At 36.1% G+C, this 19,548-nt stretch overlaps 1 protein-coding gene across 1 annotated transcript in view; it reads left to right on the top strand.

The window, feature by feature from the left end:
- Nucleotides 1–19,548, top strand: part of CSMD3 (CUB and Sushi multiple domains 3) — a 1,166,404-nt gene that overhangs the window by 755,069 nt on the left and 391,787 nt on the right. The window contains exon 17 of the mRNA XM_077847015.1: nt 15,468–15,606. Coding sequence (XP_077703141.1) covers nt 15,468–15,606 — 139 coding nt within the window. The remainder of the gene's footprint in view (nt 1–15,467; nt 15,607–19,548) is intronic.

The raw sequence follows: 19,548 nt of genomic DNA, 5'->3' as shown, positions 1-19,548 counted from the left end.
CATGGCAGGCTCTGTGCTCAGTGTATTGTGTGTGTATGGGGAGGAGATGGTTTTGCCTGAGATTCTGTCTCTGTGTCCCTCCCTGTAGCACTCGCTCTCTCTCTCTCAAATAAATAAATAGATCTTTTTAAAAATGTCAACAATGAATAATTGCTATAAAGAAATAACAATAAATCAATGTATGCTAAAGCAGCCATTATTTAAAATGTGTAATTTTTGATGGCAAAGTTTGCTAAACACCTTTTCTTTTTCAATTTTGATTTGCTCTATAAGTTGTAGTCAAGGAAGTTCAGGGCAATTTATGCACATATGTAATGTGTGTATGTGTTGTGTGTGTGTATGCAATGTTTGAAAGTTTATATCCTTAAATACATGCACTCATATAAAGTCACAAATTATATTGCTAAAAAGAAAGAATGATCCTACTTAAAATATATCATGTATAGTGTACCAATTTAGAATCTATGGTAATGTTTATATGAGGTATGGAGCTTCAATTTAGAATTATCACAATAAGAATTACCATTCTGAATTCTACTTTTCTCCTTCCACTCCAGTACCTGAGATTACATATCTATTTTATTTAAAAAGATATAGAAGAAGTTTTACTAAGGAATAGATAGATGAACCAGAGCCATGAAACACCTTTTAACAGATCATCATGTAATGAATAGGTGATGCTTTTTGAGGAATTTCTTCATTTTCTTACTTGCCCAATTTTTCTTCTCACCTGTGTCCAAACTGACAATGAAAGCTTTTTTGCCGTTTTCTTTCAATTTCTAGCTGATAAATTGAGAATATTTAATCTATAATTTTCAGAAATATTACAAATTTCATTTACTAATACAGCCATTACCTATAAATGCCACCCTATGTTGAGTTAAACATTTTCATAATGTCTCATGATGAACTAACCCAGACCATGCAATTATGTTTTCCTCGTAGCTCTTCAACTAGCACCTCCTTCCTCTTCTAATCACTTTCTCATTTGTATTATCAGGGGGCTTAACCAGATGACTCCACTGTTCTTTTCCAAACCTCAGATGTTATGGGCTTTGTAAGAGGCTACCCTGGCAATGGTTAAGACTGCACTATTATATATATGTGTGTATATATATATATATATATAGAAATAACATAATGGAGTTGCATTATAAAGGGTGAAATAAAAAAAGAAAGAAAAAGAAAGAAAGAAGAAAGAAGAAAGAAAGAAAGAAAGATGGAAAGTAGTGTTCATTTTTTTCCCCATTATACTTTGTCCCTGAGCTCATTCATTCCTTTAATCGTAGTTCCTAACTCAAATTTGGAGAATCATTCTGAAAAGCCTACATTAGTATTTGAAGGAAAAGTAGATGGGAGAAATTTTGTTTCAGACAAAAGGAATGAACTGGAGTGGAGGATAGAGGGTCAGGGGTTGATGACTAACCAGTGGGGTGCAGAGCATGGCATGCTTTGTAAACAATGCTAAATGGATTAAAATTATCTGTGGCCAGCAGGAAGCCACTTCAGCTCAGAAGTGACATGATCTGAGCCTCTCCCTCCTCTGCCCTGGTTGTTGTATACAGTTCAGTGAACAGACACAGAGACCACCTCCAGGGAGTTGTTGAGGCTGTTTGGATCTTCCCCTGCCTAACTTGGGGGTTGGCTTAGAGGCTGCTTATTTCCTAGCTGAATGAGAAGGTAAAAATAATGAGTTTGACCTCAACAAATCATTTTATGAATCACTGCTTAATTTGAGAGCAATTTTAGCAAGTTTTTCACTGTGAAAAATGAATGGCTTTTAACTTTTAGAAATGAGTGAAACGAATATTCCAAACTCTAATTAGGCACAGGCCAATAGGCTCTTGAGGCATCTTCCAGAGAGCTTTGTGAAGTTTCCAAAGGAAAAGAGTATTATTTTCTGGGTGTTTGAGTGAAGTTACATACACTTGGCTCACCTGCCAATTTCTGGATCTAACCCCAAAGTGGGAACATGACTAAGAATGAGGTTGGAAAAGAGGAAGAGGAAGAGGAAGAGGAAGAAAGAAGAAGAAGAAGAAGAAGAAGAAGAAGAAGAAGAAGAAGAAGAAGAAGAAGAAGAAGAAAAGAAGAAGAAGCAGAAGAAGCAGAAGAAGCAGAAGAAGAAGAAGAAGAAGAAGAAGAAGAAGAAGAAGAAGAAGAAGAAGAAGAAGAAGAAGAAGAAGAGGAAGAGGAAGAGAAAGAACAGGAGGAGGAGGAAGAGGAGGAGGAGAAGGAGGTTGGGGACAGGGAAGGCAGAATCAGAGTGGGCTGGAAGTGATTTTACTGTGGCACTTGTCAGGTCACCAGCCATATCCCAGGCCATATCCCAGGCCATGTTGCCAGGCAGTTTCCACCAATAAACTAGGCTGCTGTCGACCCCTGTATAGTTCACTCTGGCTGGTTTAATTTCTGAGACTCTAATTAAGGTTTGTAAAGATTTCCTTTAGTTTTAGTTTTGCCTCAGTTCTACTTAGATGTTAACAACAAAAGCCTGAGACTAGCTGAGGAAAGCTCATTCTTTTTCTTCCCTAATGTGTTTATGCTTTAATTGTTGTTGATCTGTTTTTAATCACCCCTCTCCCTCCACTATTCCCCAACTTGCTATACAGTCTCTCCCACTGACTCAAAGAACTATGTCTGGGAGTCCTCTCTGCCTGTCTTCTTTGTCCTTTACACCTTCCATATTTTGACAGAGAAGTCTTGCTTATTATTTATTGTAACTTATCTTTTAGGGCACTGTTACAGCCTTCAATACAGGCTTGATGTTTTAGATAAAATGTTCTTTATCATCATATTAAATATTTTATATGGATGAAATACGTACATGTGTATGTTCTGATTAATACAGATAACTATTTATATTCTAGTCTGTTAATACAAAATATCCAAAATTAAATGTATTGTTAAAAGTTGCTTGTATGTATGGATTGTTGTGTGTTAATATTAGAAAGTAGGAAGTTGCTTGTTTCCATCAGGATTTATAGAGCAAGGGAGTCAGGATAAAATGTTTTGATAACACAACACAAAGCTCTAACCTCTTTAAAGATTGCCTTCTCTCTCCACACACACACCCGCCCAACTAATCTACTGCAATTGTCTAGAAATTTAGGCATATTGGCAAATTAGTAATCCACCTGCATCAACCAATCTTCAACCCTAAAACTGTAGGAAATCTTTGAAAAAAAGTGAAAGGAAATGTTTGATCAATCATAGTCCTTGAATAAGGGTTGGTGAGCAGAAAGAGAGAAATGAGATCATAATTTGATACAGTTCTATGATCCCACAGCTGAACTTGGATTCATTTCAGGTAGCTTAAATGCAATTGTTGGACAGAAGTGGGTTACACATTTCATTTACTGACCCGAAGTTCACCACTGATGCATTAACCAAGGATAGATTTAAGTTATCTTTGTGAAAATTTGAACCTCTTTCTCTAGAGTGGGTAGATCAAATCTTCTCAAGAGGAAGAATGATTAGAGGCATTCAAAAGCCTTGGGATCTTTCAGTTTCACTAATGGAAAACAAAATATGTGAATTCCTGTAATCAGCATTGAAATCATTCACTTTGAATTCCACAAACTCAGTGTGACAATCAATGACTTCTTCACTTACCCTTAAACTGTTGCCTGAATATAACTGGCTGTATCTAGGGCCAGTCTCTGCATGGTGTCTCCTTCAAAGATATATCCTACAGCCACGAACAGTGTAGATGGTTATCATAGGTCTACCTTAATGGGCTGACAGAGAGATTTTCATGATGTGCCATGAAAGCTTCCCAGCTCCCACTGACTCTAAAATCCTCTTCCTCCGTCTCCACCAGTTTTCACTCATAACAGCTGCATAAACATTATCCCTCTTTGTCCCCTCAGGACCCTTCTGGCCTCACATTCATTTCTTTTTCTGTACAGCCCAAACCCCTGTTGGGCACCTGTGAGCCTCCTCATAAAATACAACTCCTCAGGAAGTGCAATTTTCTTTTTAGAATATTTTCCCTTGGATTTTCTTCTTTCCACACCCTTTTTCTTTTTCCTAATACGATCAGAATTTCTCTCAAGGGTCTCTGAGGGCATTGTGAGGCTCGCCGTTTCCTTCAACATCCTTTTGACCAGTGTAGGTGCTTGAAAATTTGGAAAAGGGGAGAAAGGAACACAGAATTATTGTGTTTGGATCAATTTCTCTCCTCACCTCGATGTATGAATGTATCTTCTGAAATATGGGTAAGATGTTGCTTTCCCTTAATTTTCTCAAGGATATAATGTATAGCTAGATTTCCTTCACAGTACCAAGCGATGCAAACTGGAGTCATCCCTAACCCTCAAATCCTAGAATCTTTTTCTCGGTAATATCCCAGAGCATTTCTAGTTTCTGGAATGTTCCTTGTGAGCATTCTGCATATATTGCTATACAGAAGGCAAAACTCAAGGTACAATATTTGTATCAGAGAGGTTTCTTTACTGGGCTTTGGGAAACACTGGTCTCTGACCACCATATTCTGACCGCCCAGCTCCAAGGTGCTGAGACAACTCTGCCTTATTGTCTATACCTCAAATGATCTGAGCATCATTAGATTCATGGGTCCCTTTGTAATATGGTTTATGTGTGTGGTCATTTGGTCAATTGGCTATAAGTCCATTGTAATGTGAACCAGTTACAGGTGCTTCTGATCCTCCCATCTGTTCATACCTTTGCCCAGTGGATGTCTTGCTTTTAACCATTTATTAAGAGGTTAACACATACACAGAAAATGCCATTCCAGCATTTGCACTCAGCTCAGATTCATCTGGATATTCATATCCTCCAGGGTGGTGAGCCTGACTGCCATTAGATGGAGGTTTCGATGGATCTGTGTCCACAAATAGTAGCTAATGCCCATTGCTATAGATAAGGAGTCATAACCTCAAATGCTTACAGGAGCAAAGCAATAACAGAAGCAAATTAGATGGGCTAAATAGAACAAGCTGCCCTCCTAGGGAGAGATGTGATTTCTCACTTTTTTTAGAGACATGGTTACAAATAAACATTCCTCTTTTTTAACATCAATAATAACAATAATAAATAATACAAAAATGACATCACTGACAGTGATGACAGTGTTCCCATTAGCCATCACAGTTCCTTCATGCACAATAGAAAAGGGCATTTTCCAAGAGGAAGATGACTTGAACTAGTGATTACTAAGGTCACTTTAATTTGAAATCCAACAGTAGCAATCAATCACTTGAGGACTGTGCCAGGCCAATGGAGCAGGTCAGAAGTTATACATCAACCTCTCCATTTTGAGAAAGCATTCCAGTGTTTCTTAACTCCAGTTAAGAAACTGGGTATCCTTTGGACTTACCTAAGAACTACTTTCCAGATAGTTATATCACGAAAAAAATGTTTTAAGTTCCTTCTATTTGTGAATTTGTGTAACATTGTTCAACTCCAATCCTCGAGCACCTAGAGTCTAGGCTGAAGCATCCTATTCTGTGAACAGAGCATTCTCCCCAGATTGTCATTTCAATCCAGAGTAGTGTCTATATTGTCCTTTTGGCTTTGCTTTGGTATTCTGCACATGTCTGATTCTTTTTCACCATTTGGCACTCATTTTTTTCTAATAATCTAGCTGCTGCTATGGCTCAATTATGTGGTATGATCTGATTCAGGTGGACTTGGGCACTGTCCAGGTTATTCAAGAAGTTTTAATAAATAACAGAGCTGTTTGCTTTGCTTTCTTTAAGAGTTAAGATATAAACATTTTATATAGTACAGTAAATAGAAAGCTTCCTGAATATCTTCCTAAGCCATATCTCCCTCTATTTCTTCCTCCATCCCCCACCCTCCCATGGTTAAATGTAAAAATCATCATCTCCATCATCATAATCATCATCATCATCATCATCTCTCACATGCTTACACACACAGTCCTATCATCACTAAGCTGTGCTCTACCTTCCTATTTTTCTTCTCTCAGCCCCATGCCCTTGCTTACATATATGTAGCTCCTCTCTTCCACATTTAACCCTTAGACTAATACAAGACCTACTCATTCCACTGTGCTCTGTCCCCAGGAAAGAGTAGTTTATCCCATTCTAATAGTTTCATTTGAGATTTTATCTCCTTGGAAGGTTGGTAAATACAGTTCTCTACCTCATTATCAGGAATCATGCATTAGTTTAAAACAATGAAAAAGGAGAAAGATCAAATTTTTGACATGTCTTTTCAAGCTAATCTCTGGGTTGCATTTCTACTTTATGAATGCCTGCTTCAGTATTTGCCAGTAATAAACCAGCGAATGAATCCCAAAGAACTTGAAAAAGATACCATGCCATGAGACTCATAATAAAACAAGAAAGTTCTCTTTCTAGGTGTCAAGAAGTGAGTGCTAAGTTATCTAGAGTTTTCTGTTTTAGAAAGCAAGACAGTTGGACATAAATTAAGTCTCCTATCTTTGGTGCAGTCATAGAAGGAAACTGCTCCTGGGTATGAGAATTTATTATTCATTGGTGAATGTCACTTTCTTAAAGCTACTGAATTCAACTATGTAGACTGAAAGATGAGAAGGATTTATTTACAGGACAAAAATGAGAGTTGGACTACAATGTATTCAATATTTTGTTATAAAGCCTGAAGTACCTACCATTTACTTTTTAAAGTCAAATATTTCTTAATACTTTAAAGTTATAATCATTTAACTGTTCATGGAAAATAAGTTACACAGTCTAAAAATTATACATTTTATTAAATTTCACTTTATTAATTACACTACTCAGGCTCATTTTAGACTCTCTTCCTGGTATCTCCTCATTTCAATGATCTCTGTAGTTTCCAAGGTAGGTCTTGAATATCTCCACTCTATCCATCCTTTCTATGGGTAACTGTCATCTAGTCTCTAACATTAAATAATATCTATGTGCTGATGTCTTTCAAATTTACATCACCAGCCTAGTTCTTCACCCTGAAGTCCAGACTCGTATATTCAACTTCCTACTCAACATATCCACATAGATGTTTAATAGGCATCTCAAATTTAATCTGTCCAAAACTGATCTATCTCCCTCTGTCATTCCAAACCTGCAACTGTCACAGAGTTTCACCATCATCATTAATAGCACTCCTTTCTTTCAGTAATTCACACCAAAACTCTTGGAGCAATTTCTGACTCCTTTCTTCTGCTACAACCATACACAATCCATCAGAAAAATTTGTTAGCTCTACCTTTGAAATATATTCAAAACTCATCTAGTTCTTATTTCCTCCACTGTTGACATACTGGTCCCAGCAATCATCATCTCCTGCCCAAATTAGTGCAACACTCTCCTAACTGGTCCTGCTACTTCTGCCCTTGTCCCTATTCAGTTCTGTAGAAATGATTTGTTGTCCAATTCATCTGTGCCCATTGATTAATTACTTCATAAATCATTTCTCCCCTGGGACTCAGAAAGGTTCTAATGCATGCTCACTATCTGCATCTCTCCTCATTTTTACCTGGCTTTTATCACCCCTGCTCTCTGCACTGTAGCTAGCAATGTCCTCTTTGATCTAAAGCAATCCTTTCAACAAAAATGGAAATAGAATATTGGCCTTCTGGATTACATGGTCATGTTCTTGAATATAATTAGGATATAATACATTCATTGGACTGCTTTATAGATAAAGAGGATTACATTTAATGAAATACATTGGCAGAGTCAGATGAATGCTATTGGCTCAAAGCTGTTGATTTAATTAAGACACCAAGTTAAAACTAACTGAAAGAAAAATTACCCCTTCCTGGTGGAGTCTCATAATATTTAATAATATTATCATTGTAGCCTCCCCAACTGACAAGAAAAACATTAGGAGCAAAATGTCTGACAAATAAAATATAAGGGTAGATTTTCCTGTACCTTTGGTATAAGCAACTTAGACACCCAAATAAGGAGAAAAAAGTCACAATATCCACTCTATAAAATAGTAATATAAAATAATAATAATAATAATAATAATAATAATAATAATAGAAATCTAGATACCCTCTTCATGGCTAATTAAATGTGTTCTGATCCATCTTTCTCAGTCATAACCTCAGGTACCCCATTTGCAATTTATAAAATCAGGAAAAAGAAAGTAAGGGAGATAAATATCTAGATTGATTTATCTATCTATCTGTCAATGTATGTCAATCTATCTGAAACTGTTGAAGTCAAAGTTGTTCAGTTTTTCATTTATCTCCCTCTAGGGAGGAGGGTACTAGTCTTTTTTCTTCAAGCCAAGTTGACGGGAAAGCTTTAGAAGAATCTCTCATAGAGAATGGAGTTTCCTCAGAGAAAGAGGAGCAGGACTTCCAAGTGGATATCTGATTATACTGTATAGTACTTGCTGATCTGTCTTCCGTGCTGATTGATCAAGAGGAAGAAAATTGGTGAAAGCTGACAGATTGAAAAGAAAGAAAGCTGTCTAGGTCAAAAAATTTGGCAAGTCAGTGATGTGAATTTTCTGTGCACAAATGAATATCACCAGGAGCTTGGCCACCAAGTGAAGGAAACCCAACCACCTGAGATCATCGGGTACACTACCAGGGATGGGAGCAAGAGGTGACTGGAAAAGGATGACCTTCTCCTATATCAGGGAATTTTACATTGAGAATCCACCATTCCACACTCTTTACCTTTCCAAAGGACTCATTTACTCTCATGGAAAACAAACATTTTCCATATCTGATCAATGGAAGGCATCAGGGAACAGTCAGAAGTAACGAGAGATACGGCAATAGCCAAGAAAGGACTGACAGCACAATCTGTCCCATCCCAGCCCTAACACACCACAGGCAAAAGGACCTAAAAGGAAGAGGAAGGAGATAAGATGAGGCGGAAACTATTCTCAGTGCTGAAGTGAATGCAGGAATGAATGAATCAGCAAGTGCTGGTCCTCTATCAGCACCCTCCTCCCTATCCTCCAAGCCTCTCTGACCATTGCTGAGACACACCTTGGGTGGATGCATGGAGAAGATAAGATGATAATTTTATTTTGGACAGGACCAACTTTTTTTTAATATTGAAAGTGATGAAAATGTTAGAGGACCTGCTCAACATTTTTTAAGGAGGTGGAGATTTAGCGGTGCATATTTGAAGGCAATGGAAGGAGGGAAGGAAGGAAGGAAGGAAGGAAGGAAGGAAGGAAGGAAGGAAGGAAGGAAGGAAAGAAGGAAGGAAGGAAGGAAGGAAGGAAGGAAGGAAGGAAGGAAGGAAGGAAGGAAGGAAGGAAACCCATTTCTGGTTTTGTTACATCAATTTCAGAATGTACCATAAAATGCTTACTCAAGCAAGAACTTCCTTGCCCTTAGCAAAGAACTCCCTGCATAACTATGGCTCATTCTCCTTCCTACTCTCTAAGGGGATATCTGAGAAAATTCCTTGAGTGAATAGGATGGGACTGAAGTCCCTGGAGAACTGTTTGAAGGCAAGACTGGATCCACATGCCTGACAAACTTTCCCTTTGAGAATAAGGAGTTTTCTCTTGAACTCAATTAGCTTCAAAGGATAGGAAAACCTTCTCATTCACAGACATGGCATTCTCTTTGGAGGGAGTTTTTTTGAAAGAGTAATTAGAGTAACAGTCTGATACATAGATCAGAATTTATTTGTGGTTCTCATTGAAAGAATATGTGTACATCTAAAAATAAACCCCACTTTTAATTACATGTTTACATAGTATTAAATTCCATTCTCCTAGAGGACTATTGTAGGGAAAGTGATGCAGTAGCAATCGGCAAGGTTTTGCTCCCACTCTCTGTAGAGCTGAGTACAGGAGAAGGGATCAAGGGGTCATAGCAATGGAAGAAGCTGCAGAACTATGATCATTTCTCTGTAACCCTGGCCTTTTAATTTGTGTGTCTGGCTTCCTCTTTTTATCCTAGATTCAGACCCAACAGATATCTCCTAATTTTCTTTGAAATATCATCCAGTGCAGAGGTTAAAGAGAGTCAGTGATTGCTTACCACACCTATATCCATAAAGCAAGTTAAAAGGGGGAGTGGGGAGGGACTGGGGATGGAACCATCATTGTTTGATAATCCTTGAGATGCTATCTAGATTTTATCATGCACAGCTCTACAGAAAGGCTATCTAATGAATGAAATGTTAGAGTACTCCCTTTTTAAAATCACTTCTAGCCAACCACCAGAGATCACACCCAGCTCTTCCCATCCCCAACTATCCCCTGAGCACCTAACTGCCACTTCTCAGATGAAAGAGCATCTCCTGCTGTGGAACACTAAAATTCCTTGGCCTTTTTATTCAAGGGAATTTTATCTGAATACAGTCTGAAGCACTTTTGACTCTTTCATACAGGTCTTAAAACATATTGGGTATTTTGAATTTGTCTGTTCTACTTAAAGTAACACAGAAATGAGTCAGCACTCCAACGCAAATTATTTATAACAGACTTTCTTCAGATCTTAGAAAAATAAATGTAGATAAATGAACTATGTCTACCTTGCATTTACCATGTATGTCCTGTTTTTAATTGCTAAAAATGGGGGGCAGGGGTAAGAGGCAACAATCTATATTACACTAACAGATGCAAATCACTTATTTATCTCAGGCTCCTGAGATATCATCCAGTAGAATCATGAAGCCACAGACCAGTCACATCTTAGGTTTTGTCAAGTGGTCTATGGGCAAACAGCAGCAGAATGACCTATGAGGTCAGGGTGGGGTAAGGTCTTGTTAACAATACAGCTTTCTAGATCCCACCTTATAACTACTAGAAGTGCCTTCTGGAAATCTGCATTTTAACAAGTTCTCTGAGTACCTACTAAGGTTTAAAAGTTTTCAAAAGCAATAACCACTGCATAAAACCATAAGTGCTCTCCTTTTTCCTCCACAAACTATACACTTTGGAAACAAAGAACTACTTGACTTTACCTCACACACATTAGTATTTTTCACTTCCTGCCTCTGCTCTTACTGCAACTCCCCCTGTCTTCTACTTATTTTTCTAAATCTAAATTCACTTCTGACAAAATCACCTTCAAGAACTCTTTCCTAAGGTCTTTAGGATGTTACCTGTCTCTTCCCTGTGTTCCCAGACTGCCTACCCAGCTCAAGCATGCATTGCATGTTAGCTGTGCCTATTGGAAAATCGGAGTACCTACATCCACGTAGAATACTTGTCTCTTGAGGGCAGAGAAAATATCATATGGATTTGTTTTTTAAATTTCAGCAACTAGCAGAGTATCTTACATATATAGCAGAAACTAAACAAATACTTATTGAATTAATGGAATATATGAAGAAATAAAAATAATAATATTGGAGAAGCACTTAAAATGGGGTTGTTAGAATCTCAAATTTGAATTAAAAATCTTTGGGAAAAAAAAAACCTTTGGGTTGGGGACATCTGGATGGCTCAGTGGTTGAGCGTCTGCCTTTGGTTCAGGACTTGATCCTGGGGTCCTGGGACGAGTCCCACAGCAGGCTCCACTGGGGGGATCCTGCTTCTCCCTCTGCCTATGTCTCTGCCTCTCTCTGTGTGTTTCTCTCATGAATAAATAAACAAAATTCAAGAATAAAAATCTTTGGATTGGACATTCTATCCCCCTAGCCATCCATCTTTGTCTTCACTAAACCTATTAGGTTTGCATGAAGCCTTAATTCATGCCCTCTTCCAGACTCCTTGTCCCATGGACATATCTTTTTAATAGAATTTATGACATTATTACTTTATGTTTCTGTCTCTTGCACATGAGCACTATAAGAAAAGGAAAAAGATTACTTAATGGCATTTGGAAAGAAGTTTCGAGAACCAAATCGCTTCTGTTCAAATCCATTCTGGCTGATATGTGAAGGAAAGGAAACTTTTGTCTCTACTAATCAAAGTCTCCCAACTGAACTAAGAATTGTATTTACTTGAAACAGATTAACAGGAGGAAAAAAAAAAAGTTTTATTATATGCCCAAGGAAGACCAATAATGAAATTGAAACCTAAAGAAATGAGCAAGGCAGGTAGTTCCTACACTTCGTATACAAAGAGGTAATGAATCTTTGAGGAATTGGCAGGACAAAGAAAACTTAAGGAGCTTCAATTGGTAAGAAATCTAAACAGAATTTGGACCACAGTAGTAAATTAGTTAAAAAAAAAAAAAAAAAAGTCACAAGGTTTATTTACACAGCCTTCTTAGCTCTAAATTTCCCATCTTTGGTGATAGGATGTCTCTTTACCTCTTGGAACAGGGAAGATATCTTTGATGTGGGAGATTTATTTCCTGCTTTCAGGCAGACCAAGAAGGATCCAAGTGTCCTTTTTTGTCCAGGTTGTCTCTTCAGTAACCTTTATTTAAAATAATTAAAATGCCAATGTGGCCAATCTTGGGGTGGCCTGCCTTGGTCCCACATAAGCAAATTGTTTAAATTCTCTACATATCAATGTTCTTATCTATAATGCAGTTGGATTTTTTTTTTTTTTTGAGCATTCTATAAGATAATCCAAGGGACTTTTCACACAGTTCCTGGCACATGGGAAAGATTCGATAAATGTTAATTGGTAAAAGTAGTACAAAAACACAGAACACATACTTAACACACAATTATTTGCTCCATGAATGAAATATGAATGAGTAAATGATGAGTGAGTGAATGAATGAATGAATGAATGGGACTTTGAAAACACCTTATATGGTCTTGATCTCCTTTCTGTTTTATAGATATTCTAGTTTTCTTTGTTCAGGCAAGGATAGTTACTGTCTTTTATAGAAGTGTGTCTTAAACTGTGTTGCCTTTGTACCTGAAGGTACACAATCTATTTTAGTTGTTAAATGTGTAAACACTTATTACATTTCAATAGCTACATATTTATTTTTAAGCATTTTGGGAAAAAAAATCAGTAGTCTATTAAAACTGTGATTTCATAGATATTTTTGCTTAGAGCAAGTCTAAAAAAGTCTTTAAGTTAAAATATAAGCAAATCTATTTAAAGAAAATTATTAGTTTAATATAAGCTGTACACTGATATGACAAAGTTGTAAGGTTTAGGCTGCTAATTTATTATTCCTTTTACAGTTAACTTTCACTTTACAAATTCAAATATTTGTTACTAATATTATTAGTTGTTCTTTGTTCAAAAGCGTGCGCTCTGTCTCTGTCTCTTCTTTCCTATGTTTCTTACTGCTTTTGCTTTGGGCAGATTTCTACATCTCTTTTCTCCATACTTGATCTCCTCTTATTTTTTTCTTGAATTTTGCCCACTCCATACTTTGCTGCTGTTGCTACACTATAGCTTCTCCATGCACACATCTCCCTGCCCTGTGTCTGCCAGTCACTGTGACCATAAGGCTTTTCCTGACTGACCTGGACTGAGCATCTTAGGTTTCACACTCTCTTATGAAGTCTATTCCCATACTTTTGGAATAATAAATGTGAAGAGTTTCAACCCTTTATGTAAGAGAAAGAAGCTGCTTCAGAATATGTCATAAGTTAACTAGAAGACTCACCTTTGAGTAGGGTCACAGTTCAGGAAAATCCTTTCAGGGAACAAACAATAATCACATCTTTAAGTTACTCCTCTGTTCTAAAGACCCCTCCTAACTGCCTCCCTCACACTTCAGATGGAGGGACCAGCTAAAAGGCTTTACTTAGTACTTTACTTTTTAATCCTTTATGGCCTGTTACTCAATTGTTAATTTTATGACTGATTACCTCTTTTAATGATGATTAGATTGAAGTGCACAAATACTTGCCTAAAACAATGAGTCCGTGACATATTAAGGATTTCTGTCGATTCTCCATATTTCCAGGACCTTCTCTCACTAAGATACTTTACTCTGTCTTTAAAATATGGTAATTTAAGTGGCTATTATGCACATAATTTTATTTTTGAAATACATAATAACCCAACAGGAAACCTAATTATGAGTCATTGTAACAATGAAGAGTAAATAATCCTCATGAAAATGGTCTCCTTTGAAAGCTTTTTAGGAAACAAAATTAAATTCTACTAAGGAAGAAAATCTAATTTTATATGAAAGGTTTTTTTTTTCTTCATGCAAATAACAAATATTGGCAATTTAACATGAAAATATTCTCTAATGGATATTTATAGTAATGCTGGATTCCTAGGCCAATTTGTAAATATTTCCTATTTCGTTTATAGGTTATACCAAATTATTTTAAAAATAAAAACAAGTAAAAATGGGGTCTGGAGCAATAGCTTTTAGAAATTTTGCAAGATAAAACAGAAAGAAACAAGTAAACAACACAAATATAACACACGAGATAAAGTTTAAGTGGAGTGATTTAGATAAAACACAGTTATTGGGGATAGGCTCTAATATGTTGATAAGCTAATACAGTATACATTTGATCTTTTTTTTCCCCTTCCTGGATAATTTTCAGTAATTCCAATACTCTTTGCTCTATTTATATTTTCTGTGTATACTTCCTGAAGGTACAGGCAGGCTTGATACATGGGCTGCAGAGTCAAGTCAAGAAGTTCAGAGTCTAGGCTAGACCGTAAACTAGTTCATTCAGGACCTTACTGGGTCAACACAGAAAACAGCCATTGAAGTGTGTGGTCAGAATGCAATTGAAAAAAACAAAAACAAAACAAAACAAAACAAAAAACCTCTGGCTATCGCATGGAGAATAGAAGTATTTTCAAGTCATTTTTTTTTTTTTTACAAAAAAAGGACCTCAAAACTTCTCAGACCTTAATAAGTCTTGTAAACTTTGGGGAGTACCTCTTCTCTGGATTTGGTTTCTTCATCTCCAGAATGAGGTGTTTATACCAAAATACCTAATCAGGACCTACTGGAATTACAATATTATCATTATGATTTCAATTGTCTGTAAATTTAGAGAAAAGCAGAAAATTATATACTTGAAATGATAAACTGAGGATTTGAAGCTAATGTAAAGGAAAAGGGATCAAAGTAGATGTCTAGGGAAGGGAATGGTATAATGAAATTGTAATTTGAAGGAGATTATTCTGATGGCTGGACTAAAGCAAGAGAGAAATCAGGGGATGGGAAATATCAGGGAAGAGGCTCAATCAGTGGGGGCCCAAATTGTGGTAGGGATTCTGGAACAAGTATGATTAGAGTTTTAGACAGTGTGTAGCATCAATGAGCAGTATTTGATAATGTGTCAGAAAACAAAAGAGAGAGAGAGAGACATTAAAGCTAACAATTTACATTGTTTTCAAGCCTTGAATGTGAAAATGACGGAGACACAAGAATGCATTTTAGACACATCATCAGGACACTTGAGGATGATCCGTTTATCTGACATGCAGAGGATATAGACATGCCGTGTCTCAGTTACTTTTTCTAAGGAAAATAATCATTCAGTAATAGGACTGGATCTAGTTTTACTTTCAAAATGTTACTAAAGAGCATTTTTGAAGTACATGCAGAGGTTCTTTTAAAAAAATTACACTTGGAACTAATAATAATCTCTGCAATTTGTTCTAAAGCTTCTGTTCTCACTGGTTCTCTGATTTCATTTTCTCAGCTCCATGTGGCGGCCATTTCTCAGCTCCCAGTGGATTGATTCTCTCACCAGGATGGCCAGGATACTATAAAGACTCTTTGAATTGTGAGTGGGTGATTGAAGCTGAACCTGGACACTCTATCAAAATTACATTTGAAAGGTCTCTACAAATATTTTTCTACCTTTAAAAAAATACATATTATCTAAAAGAACAGTTGGCATTATCCACTTTATTTACCAAATTTGTGTATCATTTTATTGAAATAGTTGATTACTGAGCCAAGAATGCTTCAGACTGCCCCTTTTAACCTTTCAGGCTGCTTTCAAGTTAATTTTCTATTTGTTTAATGCTCTGGCAGGGCTATTGAGATATGCAAGATGGACCTTTTTTGCTTTATATACATATGCTTTATATGCATTTGCTTTATATACATATATACACTACTGAGATATGAACATGTGGCCTTTAACTTAATGAGTTTACTTGTCCTATATTTTAAAGGGTCTGTGTGTCCTGCTTTATTTCAAAAGGCAGAAGTGCTATAAACACATTTGAATTTATACTGTAGTACAGCCTGAGAGACTTAAGCACACCACCCACATAACTTAGGTCTTAAAAAAAAAAAAAAAAAAAAAAAAGGCTGTGTCAAATTAATGCGTGTTAATGATTGGCCAGTTGAGCTTTTTTTTAATCAGTGCTACTGATCAAATAATGTATTTCATGAAAGATTACAATATTAAATATTGAAGAGTTAAAAGAATGAAGCTTCAAGTCTATGATTGGATTGCTATTTATAAATTGAAATGGAAGTATTTATATAATTTCCCAATTATATTTTTTACTCCCTCCATCTTCCAATCCCTTTATTTAAAAAAAAAGGAAACTTTGTAAGCATTTTATTCACATGGAAAACATAAAGGTAGCAGAATTATGCTGATGATTGAATTTTATGATCATAACACAATCCTTCATAGTTCAAGAGGTTCTTCATTGAATTAATACTAGTATTTATTAAAAGTTGAGAAGGAAACAAATTTTATTTGACAAATGTAAAGGGCTAAACATTTCACGTGGGGCCATCCTACCTTATTTTGGACTACACAACTTTACTACAACTGTATTACTTTGGCAGGGCTGCCATAACAAGGTATCACAGACCAAGTGACTTAACCAACAGAAATCTATTTGCTCACAGTTCTGGAGGCTGGAAGACTGAGATCAAGGTGTCAATAGGATTGTATCTTCTGAGGCCTTTGTCCCTGATTTGTAGTTAGCTGTCTTCTCCCTCTGTCTTCACATGGTCTTTCCTCTGTTTCCTAATTTCCTCTTCTTGAAAGAATATCAGTCATGTTTGACCACCCATATGATCTCATTTTTGCCTTAATTATCTCTAAAGAAACTTTCTCCAAGTACAGGCACATTCAGAGGTACTAGGGGCTAGGACTTCACAGAAGAATTTTAGGGGAACACAATTCAGCCCAAAACAATGACTTACACATTTTTTAAAAAAAAACTTTATATTTAGAATACTTTGCAGAGTTTTTTGTTGTGCTATTGAAATCATATCCTTTATTCGATGATACAGCTTGTTTTGCCATAGTAATTTTAGTGTAAAGCATATGATTTATTCAAAATAAAATTTTCATCATATAATAATGTCCCATAAATGTGGGAGCTAAATTAACCAAACTTACTACTCAGAATTCTATTTGGTTTGGAACATATAACATAATAATATTGATCATATCATTGAATAATTCAAAAAATTATATTAATTCATGTCAATTAGACAAATTTGTTGCATATTTTTAATTTGTTCAATTTAGAGCACAGACTTGAAGAAGGATTAGCATATTTTTCTATCATAATTAATTCATATTTTAAATAAGTATATCATTATGGGTATTAGTACATAATTTTTTAGGATTTCCTGTTTGGGACTTAACATTATTTTGTATTAGATGTTATGACGTTAAGGCAATTGAAAATGTGTTTATACTCCCATAGCTTATAACATCTGTCATCTGTATATTTCTTATCATGTCATTATTCTTCAATATCTGAATAAAAAGGCTTGAGCCTCATCTTATATTCAGAGGAAAGTCTGGGCCCTTCTTAAGTTTTCAGAATTCCTGGGGAAGCTTTTGTTTACTTCCATTTCTGAAACCCTGGTCTTAGCATCATCTCATGTGTGAGCTAGGGAGGCTGCCACTCTCCTTCAACTTCTTATGCTTCTCCTTCTTTGTATCACTTTCCTTCCTTCTTACAAAAACCTTAATCCAAGGGATAACAAAAGAGGATTATTGCACTTTCTTAAATTTTTCCTGCAAATCCCTGTCTTGGGAACGATTGCATGTATCTTTCCAGGGCCCTTTCTTATCTCAGACTCTTCTCTGGCTCTCGCCTTTTTCACACCCAGGATCTTCAACCCTCCTTCCTCTACTTCCCAGTACTCCCTCCAGTATCTAGCACGGTAAACTTCTTCTGGTAGCTTATTATCTCTTGTTTCTATGAGCTTCCAGTGAATGAAGCTGGGGGGACAGGAAAGGGTGTAGATTTTGTTTTTCTTTCCAACACATGCAAATAATGATGTTTTTTCCTAACTCAAAGATCAGTGTTTTCCTAAGAATTAACTCTTTCTCCACCTCCCAGCTGACTCAAATGGTAGACAACTTTAAAAATAGGCTATTTTCATTATTTTATATTCAATTTAAAAAATACTACATAAGCAGAAAATAATATCACTAGAAAATTAGCTTAAGTTTTATTAACACAAAGTGTATTATTTTATTGAAAAACATCCCCTGGTTTGCTCATGAGAATCACCAACCATAATTAAATAAATAAAAAACAGGGGATATCTCTCAGCTATCTAGAGATGCCAACTTGAGAAGCAGATTGCAAAGCAGTGCTTATAATTCAGAGCACCACACTTGTGACTTTTGACTTTATTCTTTTGTTTGAAGACAAATTTTCTCTGTCCAACATCTTTAACATGCGTGTTCTATCCCTCCTGATAGGCCATTACACAGGCCTCTTTGCTGCTTGCCTATCTTATGTAGATACTTTCAGAATTCTCTAAAGTAAAATTAGTGTTAGTTGTATCACCTATATTCTACGTTAAACCATCCCAGACTTATCTTCTTGGTAAAAAAAAAAATAAAATCCTTTCAACAATTTTTATAAACTGTAATGCCAGTTAAATAGACAAAAACCCCATTTAATTCTGATAAATATGGTTACCTAGCACTTTTTCTTCTGCCATTTTCTTATTCTCTTATCTGCTTCCTGTGACACAAATCCTTTAAATGAGGCTGTAAGCAAGAGTCACACTGCAAAATGATTTTCAGTGCTAGGGTTTCTGCACAGCAACAATACACAGTTCTGTAGGTCAGCCAGAACTGGCCTGGGGTGAGAAATGATTCCCAGAGTCCAAAGATTTTGTCTTCTTCCCGCGAGCACCACTGAGCAAGACTTGTCAACTGTGCCTCTTTTCTTAATCCCTGTGTCACTCTCTGAGGTAAATTATAAACCTCATAGCTCCTCCATCTCCTTGATAACAATGTATATATGTATATACACACACATATATACACAGAAATATATGCACACATATATATATATATATACACACATATCAACATACATCCATATAAAACTATTCCTTGTTAATTAGCTAAAACACTGGAAGAATGGTTTTAAGAACTTTAAGAAATGTTTTAAGAATTTATTGATGTTATTTTCACTGTTTTAGAATAGACAGGGCATAGCTATATCAGTATATTTCTTTTGAATTTTACTTTACATAACTAAAATAAATAAGTCTCAATTCTGAAACAATGTTCTAAACTGAAATATTTGTTTTGGGGGTTGAGTCCTCTATCTACCCTTCTCTCCTACACACACACACACACACACACACACAAGCCCATAAGATTCTTGAATTGGAACAATTTGAAAGGAAAACTTTAAATACCATCTTCCATTTCTTCTTTTCTAAAGATCCTCTAAAGGTATGAGATTTTCTCTTAGGGCTATCCATATACCGTGTGCTTTGTCAGAAAATGGGTTCCTTTAAAATAATCCACACCTTAAACAGCC

This window comes from Canis aureus, chromosome 14, assembly GCF_053574225.1.
Source record: "Canis aureus isolate CA01 chromosome 14, VMU_Caureus_v.1.0, whole genome shotgun sequence".
NCBI lineage: Eukaryota > Metazoa > Chordata > Mammalia > Carnivora > Canidae > Canis > Canis aureus.
This window is presented reverse-complemented; position numbering and strand designations above follow the sequence as displayed.